This window comes from Hylobates moloch, unplaced genomic scaffold, assembly GCF_009828535.3.
Source record: "Hylobates moloch isolate HMO894 unplaced genomic scaffold, HMol_V3 SCAFFOLD_3, whole genome shotgun sequence".
NCBI classification, from domain to species: Eukaryota; Metazoa; Chordata; class Mammalia; order Primates; family Hylobatidae; genus Hylobates; species Hylobates moloch.
Window position 1 is genome coordinate 117,297,135 of NW_026652278.1, and position 13,937 is coordinate 117,311,071.

The following is a 13,937-nucleotide window of genomic DNA, read 5'->3' on the forward strand; positions in this document are numbered from 1 at the left end:
TGGTTTGCCTGTGTCTCCACCAAATCACATCTTGAATTGTGGTTCCCATAATCCCCATGTGTCATGGGAGGGACCTGGTGGAAAGTTATTGAATCATGGGGGCAGTTACCTCCATGCCGTTCTCCTGATAGTGAGTGAGTTCTTATGAGTTCTAATGGTTTTATAAGGGGATTTTCCGCCTTTGCTCAGCACTTGTCTCTCCTGCCACCATGTGAAGAAAGACGTGATTTCTTCCCCCTCCACTGTGATTGTAAGTTTCTTGAGGCCTTCCCAGCCATGCTGAACTGTGGGTCAATTAAATCTCTTTCCTTTATAAATTACCCAGTCTTGGGTATGTCTTTATTAGCTGCATGAGAGCAGACTAATACAGGTTACTGATATCATAGAGAGTGGGGCACTGCTGTAAAAATACCAAAGTGACTTTGGAACCAGGTAACTGGCAGAGATTGGAACAGTTTGGAGGGTTCAGAATAAGAGAGAAAAATGTTGGAAAGTTTGGAACTTCCTACAGACTTTTTGAATGGCTTTGACCAAAATGCTGAGGTGGTATGGAAAATGAAGTCCAGGCTGAGGTGGTCACAGATGGAGGTGAGGAACTTCTTGGAAACTGGAGCAAAGGTCACTCTTGCTATGCAAAGAGACTGGCAACATTTTGCCCCTGCCCTAGAGATCTGTGGAACTTTGAAGTTGAAAGAGATGATTTAATGTATCTGGCAGAAGAAATTTCTAAATGACAAAGGATTTAAGATGAAGCAGAGCATAAAAGTTTGGAAAATTTGCAGCCTGACATTGCAATATAAAAGAAAAACCCATTTTCTGGGAAGACATTCAAGCCCACTGCAGAAATTTGCATAAGTAACGAGGAGCTGAATGACATTCACCAAGACAGTGGGGAAAATGTCTCCAAGGCATGTCAGGGACCTTCTCGACAGCCTCTCCCATCACAGGCCTGGAAGTCCAGGAGGAAATAATGGTTTCCTTGGGTGGGCCCAGGGCACCCCTGCTGTGTATAACCTAGGGATATGGTACCCCGCATCCCAGTCATTCTAGCCATGGCTAAAAGGGGCCAAGGTTAAGCTCAGGCTGTTGCTTCAGAGGGTACAAACCCCAGGCCTTGGAAGTTTCCACATGGTGTTGAGCCTGCAGGTGCACAGAGGTCAAGAAGTGAGGTTTGGGAACCTCTGCCTAAATTTCAGAGGATGAAAATAAGCTTAAATTTAGACATTGTTTAAATTTAATTGTTAAATAAAGAAGATATATGCCTGCTGGGGCATTGCCTCATGGAGCTGTGAGAAGAAGGCCAGCATCCTCCAGACCCTAGAATGGTAGCTCCACTAACAGCTTGCAGCTGTGCACGTGGCAAAGCTGCAGGCACTCACCACCAGCCTGTGAAGGCAGCTGGGAGTGAAGGCACCATGGGAGCCCACGCCTTGCATCAGCGTGCCCTGGATGTGAGATGTGGAGTCAAAGGAGATCAATTTGGAACTTTAAGCTTTAACTGCCCTGCTGGATTTTGGACTTTTGGGGGCCTGTAGCCCCTTCATTTTGGCCAATTTCTCCCATTTGGAATGGGTGTATTTATCTAATGCCTGTACCCTATTATGTCTATGAAGTAACTACTTTGCTTTTGATTTTATTTTACAGGCTTATAGGTGGAAGGGATATACCTTTTCTCAGATGAGACTTTGGACTTAGACTTTTGAGTTAATGCTGAAATAAGTTAAAATTTTGGGAGACTGTTGGGAAGGCATGATTGTGTTTTGAAATGTGAGGACATGAGATTTGAGAGGGGCCAGGGACAGAATGATATGATTTGGCTGTGTGCCCACCCAAATCTCATCTTGAATTGTAGTTCCCTTAATTCCCACGTGTCCTGAGAGGGACCTAGTGGGTGGTAATTAAATCATGGGGGCAGTTACCTCCATGCTGTTCTCCTAATAGTGAGTGAGTTCTCAGGAGATGTGATGGTTTTATAAGGGCTTCACCCCACTTCGTTCTGCACATCTCATTTTTCTCTCTTCTGCTGCCTTGTGAATAAGGACATGTTTGCTTCTGATTCTGCCATGATTATAAGTTTCTTGAGGCCTCCCCAGCTCTGGGTTAATTGTGAGTCAATTAAGCCTCTTTCCTTTATAAATTGCCCAGTCCTGGTTATGCCCTTATAGCAGTGTGAGAAGGGATTAACACAGTCAGTGAGACTGTTACACTTCTATGGGCTTATTGATATTTGAGAAGTCTCTTAATATTGCTTTTTCACAAAATGTTTATAGAGCACTCTACTCCAGATATTCTTCTAGGTCCTGAAGATATGCTGATGAAGAGGTCCCTGGCTTTATAAGCTTACATTACGATCACAAAAATAGACAGTAAAAAATGAACAATATAGTATATAGATTGGGAGTGTTATGAAACATGAGGCAGTTAAATAAAGCAGATTAACTGGCTAGAGAGTGTTAAGTAGTTACATATTTTACCCATTTTGAAAGTTGAATCTTTGGACTTGATGGTAGAATTGGAAGTATAGGAAGCTACAAAAAGGCACGAATCAGGCATGAGTCCTAGAATATTGGGATGAGCAATTTGGAGATGGGGGAAAATAAAGATTTTAGGACAAATTACCAAGACTTAGTTTTTGGACATACTACATTTGAAATATTATAACTAATTGAGATGTCACGTAGAAAGTTAAATATAAAAGTTTAGTTCTCAGGGAAGACATTCAAGTAGAGATACATCTCAGAAAGTCATAAACATTAGATGATATTCATTGTATGCACACTTAGTGCTTGTAAGTTCCAGAATATGTACTATATTATCTCATTTAATCTCACAGTAGCCCTGAAAGTTAGGCACTAGTATTTCAATTTTATGGATTTATAAAACAACCAACAAAAATTTGTGTTATAAAAGCGAAACAACTTGTACTGCCCATTCAGCTGTTTGTCAGTGACTACAGGATTTGAGGCCAAGTCACTTAACAGGGGATGATTTCTTAACAATTATTTACCAATTCTCAAATGTCAGCCTGTCTACCATATTCTGTTTTATATAGACTATGTTTACACGAATTTCTTCTCTTTGGATTAAATTTTATTTTTATGTTAAAGAGAACATTGGTTTAGGAAGCAGAAAATCTTGTGGTTCTCTGTAAGTGAAATAGCTGGTAAAGTCATAATATTCATGAATTAGAAACCACAGCATTATTCCCCTCAATAAATAAAAAAAATGTATCCAAGGGTTTTATTAAGTATAAAGTACAAAGCAAATCTTAGATATTATACTGTGAACATACAATACATACGATATGCTCATACCTGCATAGACAATGCAGTCAGTTGGGCTGTATGTTTGCATTGAATTTGGGGGTAGGAGATTAATCTGTGCACAAATTAAATATGTTATCCTTTATCCTTTATAGATAATTCACAGTCTGTTATACTAAAGGGATATAGAGATTCTGTCTCTAGATTTGGCACAAAAGTTTAGTTATGAAGTATTTGTGTGTCAGCATAAATAGTAGGTCTTCAGGGAACAGTTCAGTTATTACCATTTCTAATTAAGGGCATTTATCATCCAACTGAAAGGGAATAAATTTCATTCTTACGCAGGGATTGAAAATTGCTTTTTAATGGAGGGAAGCATGCTGTTTTTGCAAAGTTAATGCTAAAAGCTAAAAGGACTGATCATCATGCTTTATTTTATTGCTGAGCACCTGATAACATTTTGAATTGTTGTCTGTCACATTATTTAGTAGAAGCTGGTCGTTGCATTATAAATGGCTCTGTAATCAAAAGAGAGGTCAGAATTGTGTAATATGACATTTTACATCTGAAGATAATTGTTTTTTAGATATTCCAGAAAGATCACATTTTGTCAATATTATTTGTGGGAATGTATGATAGAAAAGTTTGCCTTGTCTGTTATGATGAACATTTTTAATAATGAAAATTGCTTGAAAACTTTTAAGGCCCCAATAATTCTGTAAATCAAACCGTGCTAGAGTTGCCCTCAATTACCAGACATGAAATACATTTGACTTAATTTTATTTTTGAGTCTAGGGCAGCTTTTGTTTTTTCCATTGGCATATTTGTCATAGATGGGAATCTTGTTTCCAAAGTTGATAATTGGTTATTGTTTTAATTCCTCTTGTTTGTAGCAAACTTTATATGAAGATTGTTAGTGATCTAAGTATTATTCTAAATCATTTATTTAAATAGCATTCTTTTGAATCAGCTACTCTTTAGTCAGAAAAAAAATATTTCTACATAGAATTTTATTTGTGTTTTCTTAAGATAAAACTCCAAAAACATTTAATTTCCAAAATTCTATTGAATAAGAGCTAAAGTTGCCATTAGGTTCCATAGAACTGAAATTTGATAAAACGGTTTCAATCTATTATTCATTTACTCCGTGTAAACTATAAATCTGAGTATACAAAGTAAATTAAACTTTGAAATGGCAATAAACTATGATTAATATTTATGATAAAATTTATATAAACTGAATGATAAAGATTATATAAAATCAAAACCAACATGATTTCATTATGAGGATTTCATTATTTTCAAAAAAGTTTTCTAATTTTATCTTTTTAAAACAATCTTTTTTTAAAGCTCATTTTGATAAGTATTCTTAAATATATAATTCGGTATTTTCACTCAGAAGGCAGGCAGAGGTATGTTGAGGTTAAAATTAGGTGGTAGCCTCTAGTGTTTCAGAGTTTCAATAACTGTGTTGAGATTTTTGGGTTTGTTTAATGTCCTCCAAATAGTAATTCCTCGTAATGTGCTTTTTGTAGGCATAAAATATTTGGTTATTATTATTTTTTATTTATTTTTTAATTGTGATAAGATGTACTTATCATTACATTTCTCATTTTAACGATTTTTTAAGTACGTGGTTTAGTGATTAAGTATATTCACTTTGTTGTGCAATTTTTCAGTGACATTGTCATAACTTTACTAAGTTGATTATTTTAGTTTTACTTCATGCCTTTATTTAGTATGTAATTTATCTTAAGGAAATATAGTGTTTTTGATAGATTCCTATGCAAAAATAATAAAAAAATTAAGTGTGTATATATCTAATTTATATAAGCATATATAGAACTAATTAGCAGCAATACATTATTTTATAAAATATAATTTTTAAAATACAGAGGTGTTGATAATATTTAAAATGTTACATACTTTTTGTTTTGTGTATTTGTTTGTATTCAAATTTAAATCTAACCACATAATCTTCAAGGTTAATATAGGATGACTGAATTTCAATACATTTTTTAGTGGATGGCTTACTTACTGTGAGAAAAATGAGTTTACTTCATGGGAAAAAAAGAAGCTAATACTTTATTACAAAAAACACACCCCTAGTCAGGGGACCCATTCACCAAATATTTGATGTCAAGAAAGAAAATGGCTTTGTTGCAAAGCAACAGAATTAAGTTAAGCAGAATTCTATTTCGGCTGAATAGCTTTTTATGTTTCAGAGAAGTATTTTTAATTTATAGTTGCTAACATAAAAAATATAATCTTCCTGACATTTGAACTTCAATCATTTAAACTCATTCATTACACTTATTATCGTGTGTATTCTAATAGAGCAGTGACCTGAAACTTTTTTCTTTTTTCAAATCTTATTTTAAGTTTTAGGCTGGGTGCAGTGGCTCACACCTTTAATCCCAGCACTTTTGGAGGCTGAGGCAGGAGATCACTTGAGGTCAAGAGTTCGAGACTAGCCTGACCAACAAGATGAAACCCTGTCTCTATTAAAAATACAAAAATTAGCCAGGTGTGGTGGCACGTGCCTGTAATCCCAGCTACTTGGAAGGCTGAGCCAGGAGAATCGCTTGAACCTGGGAGGCGGAGGTTGCAGTGAGCCGAGATCACACCACTGCACTTCAGCCTGGGCAACAAGAGCGAAACTCCATCTCAAAAAAAAAAAGTCTTATTTTAAATTTTCTTGAACTTCATTTGATATATTTGAGCTGACTAAGCTACCAGTCTTAAAGGCAATGCTAATTATTAGTTTAATAGTTTTTCATACTTAAGAGTATAAAATATGACTCACACAAGGCCCAGGTTTAACTGTGGTATCATGAATAATTGGAAGATTAATCTGTGTACAGTCTCTCTCCCCCTGTCTCTCTCCTCATGAGTGTGTGCATGTGCACAATTTGGTTTGTGTAAACTTTCAGATATGTCATTCAGAATTTGGGTTTTCTTTTTTGGCTATTTTCTATAAAAAATGAAGATTTTTATCACTATATCCATGTTTATCTCATATTTATGTTTATATGAATACATATATGCATACATATGTACACACATGACATACGACTTTACAAATTTAAATTTGAAATTATTTTCATCTGACTACTAATTGTAATTAGGCTTTTGACTTTTAACTGGAGTTCCGACTTCTAATTCAAATATCCACTGCATCTTCCTAACCTCTACAATTACAAGTTTCTGAGACCTTGACTTTTAATTTTATTTGTATATTTTACCCCTTTCATTGGCTCACTGTCCTCTTTCAGGAGCCCGTGTCATTATATCCTGCCTCTTTGTGATTGCATCTGGTTTTCATAAATCAATCCCAGGTGGAATTGAACAATTTTGCCCTATTACGCCACTACCTATATAATTCATCATTATCAGATCTATTTGAGCTAAATATTGGCCCTAGTATTCTTCTGACTCTTCTCATGGGATTCATGTTTAATTGGGACCTTCTGTTTCTAAGTAGTACACTATCTGCAAAACTTTGACCTTTGTCTGTAGTCTTGTTCTCTGACCCCAGCCTTAGGCTAAGTCCCAAACTATAAGACTATAGTCCTAGATTGTATATTTCTAGCAGTGTTCAATTATGTGAACTTTCATCCATGTAGACCAGGTTTTCATATAGAAAATGGGAGAAAGAGTTAATACAGACAGAGCACAAGACCTGATGGTATGCATTATGGGTTAATATAAAAATTAATTAAACATAATTATTCCTGTTTTCAATTAACTTAAAACTTAATAGGACGTGACTGGAGTACGTTGATAATTATAATAATATAAAGCAAAACATCTGTAATAAGAGTGGCAGAGTTTTATCTGAGCTTAATTAACTTAGAAAAGATACTTTTTTAAGAATTCAAAACTGGCTCTCTGTCTATTCTGGCTAAATGGAAATGGATTAAGTTCTTTGGGTCTTAGGTTGTTTAAGAAAATCAAACAAGAATACCTACTTTATTGAATCTGTGCATTAAATGAGCAATACATGTATAAAATATGTATAGATCTGGTATCAAATGTGTTCAATGAAATATGTATAACACATGCATGCATATATATGCACCTATATTTCAATTTACATATAAATATATGAGCAAGGTTTACAGATAATGACTCTGATTTCAGTTTTTGACACACTAATGTTGAGGTTCTTCAGTAACTTTCAAGAGCAGACCAATAAATAGGCAGTTGGATCTGACAGCCCGGAGGCAGCAGAAAGCTTTGGACGGAAGATAAAGTAATAGTAGACATTATGCAGCACTTCAAATAGAATGTATCCACTACATGGTGGGAAACAGTAATACTCCAGAGAACCTCTCCACACAGTTAAAAGGAAGGGTTACATCATACACCGGGGCCTGTCCTGGGGTGGGATGAGGGGAGAGGGAAAGCATTAGGAGACATACCTAATGTAAATGATGAGTTAATGGGTGCAGCACACCAACATGTCACATGTATACATATGTAACAAACCTGCACGTTGTGCACATGTACCCTAGAACTTAAAGTATAAAAAAAAAAAAGCAAACACACAGACACAGAAAAGCAACAACAAAAACACAGTGTCTTCATTCAATTAGCACATGAAAGAAATGCCAAGATCTGTGTTCACCAAGGACTAGGGAGTTTGTGTCACTCATCTGGCACACATGGAGTGAAAATAAGATTCACTTGAAATTAAGGGACATTCCATTTTTCTCCCTTGATTTCATTTTTCTGCGTAAAGCTGATTTGGAGGTTATGCTACCAGTCAACAAGCAGGAGGTTGTAGTAGGATGGAGGGTTGGTAAGCCCCATTCACAAGAATAATAGTCAAACATATTGGAGGCACGATTCAAATTTCAGGTTAGTTAAATCTCAGTAAAAGACTTAGAAATGTAGAACAAAATTTCTGTAAGGTTTCCTATGAAAAAAATTTTTAAAACTAACAAGACTTGTGTGCACATTTCCTGGGACAACAAGAAAGTTGAGACAGTTGCAGAAATTGTACTTCACTTTTCTTGAGGTGGGAAAAAAAAATAAGAAGAGAACTCCAAGTGCTTATGAAGTGGGTTGTGGCTGATAATAAGGGGAGAAAAGGAGTACTCTGGAGAAAGTTCTTGGCTTGAAAACAGACTCGTGTAGATGTAGAATCACCTATGGGGCTGATCGCGGCTTAAGGATCGTCTGCCAGTCTTGAGAATCATTTACCAATCTCGAGGATCAACAAATGATCCTCAAGCCAGAATTGTCTGTTGTCACTTGAGTGCTTTGAAAATCATCTGGAAAAATAAGTTGATATTCTTTGGTTATGAACACAGTGAGATTGAACTTGCTGTAAGTTTTCTTTGATAAACCAGGCTCGTTTTTTACTCCCCCCAGCACTTGCTTTCTAACTCAGAAAATGTATCTACAGTAATACATGGCTTACAGACAAAGAAAGAAATCACAGATTCTTGTCCAAATTAGTCAGTCATAATTTAATGTGGTTTTCCATATGTGTATCACCAGACACTTTAGAATACCAAATATTAATATAAAGACTTTGACTGGCAGTTACTTATTTTCTAATTGTGAATTATAGCACAATGTGTATATAAGAAATATTCAGATCTTTCTTGAAATCTCACTGTGAGTCTTAAAACATCACATTTAAAAATGTCCAATTTACTACGTCTTCCATAAAGCTGTGAATTTTTAGAGAGCGAAATGTCTCATGTATTTTTACCACAAGTGAATCATTGAGATGGATTATGATTCAAAATATTTTCTTGAATAATATGAGACTGAATTGAAAGGTTTGGGGAGGGGGCAGAATCCTGAGAGCTGTAATACAGAAAACTATATAATAAAAAATAGACTTTTTATATGTCAATTTCTGTGAGTTTTTTGGTCTCTAAAACAAGTACAAGAAGAACAATGGGTAACATGGAATATAATTTATGTGCTAGGTAGTGTCCTAAGCACATTACATTCTTCTCAATACCCCTTTGGGGTAGAGTCTATTATTATTCTCATTTTATGGATGAAGATTGATTTTTAGTGAGTAGAGTGAAATATCAGTAAAAGAGATTAAAGAACCCTGCATCTCCTCCCATCCTTTGCCTCCCTGGAACCTTGATTAATGTATCCCCTCTTTCAGTTTCTTTCTCTCTTCCATGACACCCCCTTTTGCTCACATAAATGCACACATATTCCCTAGGTAATTTTTTTTAATGCAACTGGTGGGAACTCTACTAACATTATTCAGAGCATTAACTTCCATTTCATAAAATTGTATATAGTGAAACACACATTCAAGAAATTTAAGCCAAACATTGGTACTCAGCAATACACTCCAAACTATTTATTTTAGCCTTAATATATTGCTCTTGAGAAATTTAAAATCTATGCCAAGATTATTGTGCTCAAATGTCCCACAAACTTAAGCTGGCCAATAGTGAAAGTCCCTCCCTGTTGGGCTTTTTCTCCACCTCCTGCCTGGCATGCTTCTAGGCTCAGCGACAGCACTGCTTGTCCAGACCCCCAAAGCAGCACAGGAAGCAGCACTGTTCCCCCTACTGGCAGTACCTTCCAGCTTCTTGTCAGTGGTAAAGACTCTAGGGCTGCTTTACATGAGTCACAACTCAGTGACATTCCTCACTAGGTCTGTGGCCTTGAAAAAGCTACTTAAACTTTCTAAACTTGAGCTTACTCATATACCAAATGGAGATGACAGCAGTGCTGATTTATGGGGATTAGATAAGACAGTTTATGTAAACTTCTTAAACCAGTGCGTGCATATCTAAGGACTAAACAATATTTACTGTTATTGATATTTCTTTTAATATGTTGCATGGAATTTTTACAGTCTTATTTGATGTGTTTCTCCATCGTATCCTACATTCATATCATTTTGTTGTGTGTTTGAAATATTTGTTGCATAATTTTACCATTGCTTACAGTAAGCAAGTACTAAAAAGGCATTTACATTTTTTTTTAGTTTATAGTTCATTATGCATATTACCAATAGATTGAGGGCTATTTTTCCCTTTAGTGTAAAATCAAATACTAATAGGTAAGATTTGTGCAGTCATAAACTTTATGTTAAATTTTTAGATATTTCTTAGACGTCAAATTTTTTTGACTATTTGTATGTTAATTTAAATGAAATAATATAAAATATGATATATATATATGGCAACAATGATCAGTGTGCAGTCTAAATTTATTTGCATCATTTTCTGGGAGGTATCATGCTTCTTTATTGTGTTCTGCTCAACTGGGTATACACATTATTTCATCTAACCTAGAATTCACAAAAATAACAGATCTCCAAAACCATTTCATTCCATAATTTCCCCATCTGTTGATTTTGGTTCCTATACACACATCTGAGCATAAAAGCTCATTGGTACTAGGCCATGAGTAATTACAATCTAAGAACATAGAAAAATGATTAAATAGTGGTAAAGGAAATACCAGCAAATCACATGACTATTAGAAAATAATATTGTAAGGTTGTGAATCTCAATACCATTCTATGATAATGAGGGCATTCCATAAACATTTTACAAACAAATGAATGAATGGCTTTATTTACAGAATATTGAGTGGTAAAGTTAAGTAGAATTTAAATGTTATATTAAGGGAAATAACTTTATTGAAGGTAAAGTAGTATCTTAAGCAGAAAAGGAGAGTATCTGGGGCTTTATTTTATTTTACATAAATGCAGTTAAATGGATCTTCATTGTTTCTATTTAGAAGAGTTTGAGTTTGAAAAACGGTTTTGAAAACACAACCAACAGCAGATAATTTGTCTTTCAGTTATGGGGACAACCCACAGAATTCCAACCCATATGGCATCTAGCCTTCACCACAAAATTAGTCTAGTACAGATAGTGTGGCCCAAGTGTTTGGCAAATGTTGGGTTTTCACCATATATTGATAACAGCTGGAACAGGAAATAAAAATGAATCATTTCACATTACATTGAATTTTAAATAGAAGCAGCACAAATGATTCTGAGTTAGCTCATCATTATAAAGTTATTCTAGCACGTGGAAGATAACACTTTTGAGATATAACTTGAAGCTTTTTTTTTCTCCCACAGACTGGTGTTGATTAGTATGAGAAAGGGATTTAAATACCTCAGAGACTCTGGAATTTGTGATAGTAACAATGATAGTCACAGCTGGGAGTCCAGTTTTTAACGTTGCCTTGTTAGTTGGCCAGCACTTCCATGCCTGTGGGTATTCTTCAAATCTGGTTTTGCGCTATTTTAATGCAATTTCAGAGAAATTACCGGCAGTGCCTCTTTTGTGGCATTCAAATGATATTGTTGTGTTCTACATTGTCGAATCAGCACCTTTAAAATAGAATAAGAGCATGACATATACTTTTCGTGCAGAGTTACTAGGAAAGAGTTGAAATTCTAGTTCACAAATGAAAATATTTTTCTTGTAACAAAATTAAAAATCACTCAATCACTTATGTGTTCAGAAATTTTACTTTGATGTTTCCTAAATTCTCTTTAGTAATTCTGTCTACAGCTAATTTTTGTTAAATTTGTTATTTTTTGTTTATAAACATTGAGACTTGATTTTCTTTTCTTTTTAGGATCCCCTGCCTTGACTGGAACTGGAACAATCAACGTCATAGTAGATGATGTCAATGACAATGTCCCCACATTTGCCAGTAAAGCCTATTTCACAACAATTCCTGAGGATGCACCAACTGGAACAGATGTTTTATTGGTAAATGCCTCAGATGCTGATGCTTCAACGAATGCAGTTATAAGGTCAGTACATTTTCCTTTGTAAAGTTTGGCTGTTTTCTCATTAAACATTAGTTTTTGAACTACATGAATATAATGTTTAATTTAAATGAACGTCATATTAACACATGTCCTATTCTTGTTATCTATTGCTGATAGCCAACAATTCATAAAATGAGGATTCAAACAGTAAACATTTTACTTATTACTCTAAGATTTTATTTAATTTTTATTTTATTATATTTTTATCATATCTCATGGTTTTGTGGTTTGGGACTACACTGGGTGCTTCTGTCTCAGGAGGTTGACTGGTGGCAGTTCACAGTATTTACATGGTGACTGGATGATCTGGAGGGCCCAAGATGACTTTGCATGCCTGCTGCCTTGGCAGGATTGGTTGGAAGGTTTAGGATCACCTAGGCCCCCTGTGTCCTCAAGTAGTCTCAGAACTTCCTGATGTGGTTCCTTAGCAAAGTAGTTGGACTTTTATTTGGTGGTTCTCAATTCCAAGAGCCACAAGTGAAAGCTCCCAGACCTCTCAAAGGTCAGACCCAGATGTGCCATAGCAGCACTTCTATAATACTCTGTTGGCCAAAGCAGTGATGACCAGCCCAGATTCACTGTGAGGAGAAACATGCATCACTCATTGATTGGAGAAATGTCAAAGAATTTTTATTCCACTACTTGCCCCAGTAAGAATATCTGTGTATTCTTCATTTAGTAAATGTATTTTACTTTGCTTAAATCCTCTTAAAATTGAGAACACAAATATGATAACTTGTTCAGAGAGGATGTGAAAGAAATTGAGTTGCAACATTTTATTGACCTAGCTTGTCCCCTTCTTCCATATCTATTCTAAACTACAAGAAATGAAGATTTCCAAATGTTCTAGAGAAAAACTCACACACATATATATTTTATACCCCTCCTCCACTTTCTATAGGCTGGTATTAGGTAAATTAGAGTTGGTTAGATGGCTATGAAAGTAATAGAGCAGAAGATAAAATTTGAGACATTAAGAATTATCAGCTATGAGTACCAGATATACGGATATGGTAATGAGTTGATTCATGTCTTATTTTGTTGTTTGTTACCAATTTTCTTTTAACAAAATCATTTTGGAAAACTGGCTTTCAACACACAAATTTTAAGAAACACATTCAGACCACAATACTTGGTCTCTCTAAGAAATGACCTTTAAGCTGAAAGGACTGAGCTGTGGGATGGAATTAAGATGGTTGTTTTATCTAAGAAGGTCAGCATGTCTGGACCAGAGTGAGAAAGGAGTCAGAGAGGTAGGCAGGGGCTAAATCATGCAGGCCATATACAGGCCATATATGTCATGATACAGAATTGGGGTTTTCCAATTTACCTTTAGGTGAGAAACTACTGGGGAGTTTTAAACAGAAGAGACACATAAACTGGTCTACATTTGGATAGAATCTGATGAGAGAGGATTTATGGAGAGAAACCAGTGCACCATTTAGGCACTAATTAATATAGTTATCCAAGTCGACTAACTTTGTACTTATATGGAGAAATGAAAGTTGAGCAAATAGATTTGGGGCATGCCTTTGAAATTGGATGTGAGACAGGAAGGGGAACATCACACACCGGGGCCTGTCATGGGGTGGGGGCAGGGGGGAGGGATAGCGTTAGGAGATATACCTAATGTAAATGATGAGTTAATGGGTGCAGCACATCAACATGGCATATGTATACATATGTAACAAACCTGCACGTCGTGCACATGTACCCTAGAAATTAAAGTATAATAATAAAAAAAAACAAAGAAATTGGAAATGAGATCAAATGAAAGAGAGAAATCAGAATCATCTAAGTTTTCCACTCAAACACCAAGGCAGATCATGATATGATATAATTTACTGAAATGGGTAACATTGAAGGAGGAACAGTTTTG

At 35.4% G+C, this 13,937-nt stretch overlaps 1 protein-coding gene across 3 annotated transcripts in view; it reads left to right on the forward strand.

Moving 5' to 3' along the window:
- FAT4 (FAT atypical cadherin 4) overlaps nt 1-13,937 on the forward strand; it is a 180,761-nt gene that overhangs the window by 107,301 nt on the left and 59,523 nt on the right. For all 3 annotated transcript variants that reach the window (XM_058436731.1, XM_058436732.1, XM_058436733.1), the window contains exon 8: nt 11,860-12,040. In XM_058436731.1, the coding sequence (XP_058292714.1) occupies nt 11,860-12,040 (181 nt within the window). The remainder of the gene's footprint in view (nt 1-11,859; nt 12,041-13,937) is intronic.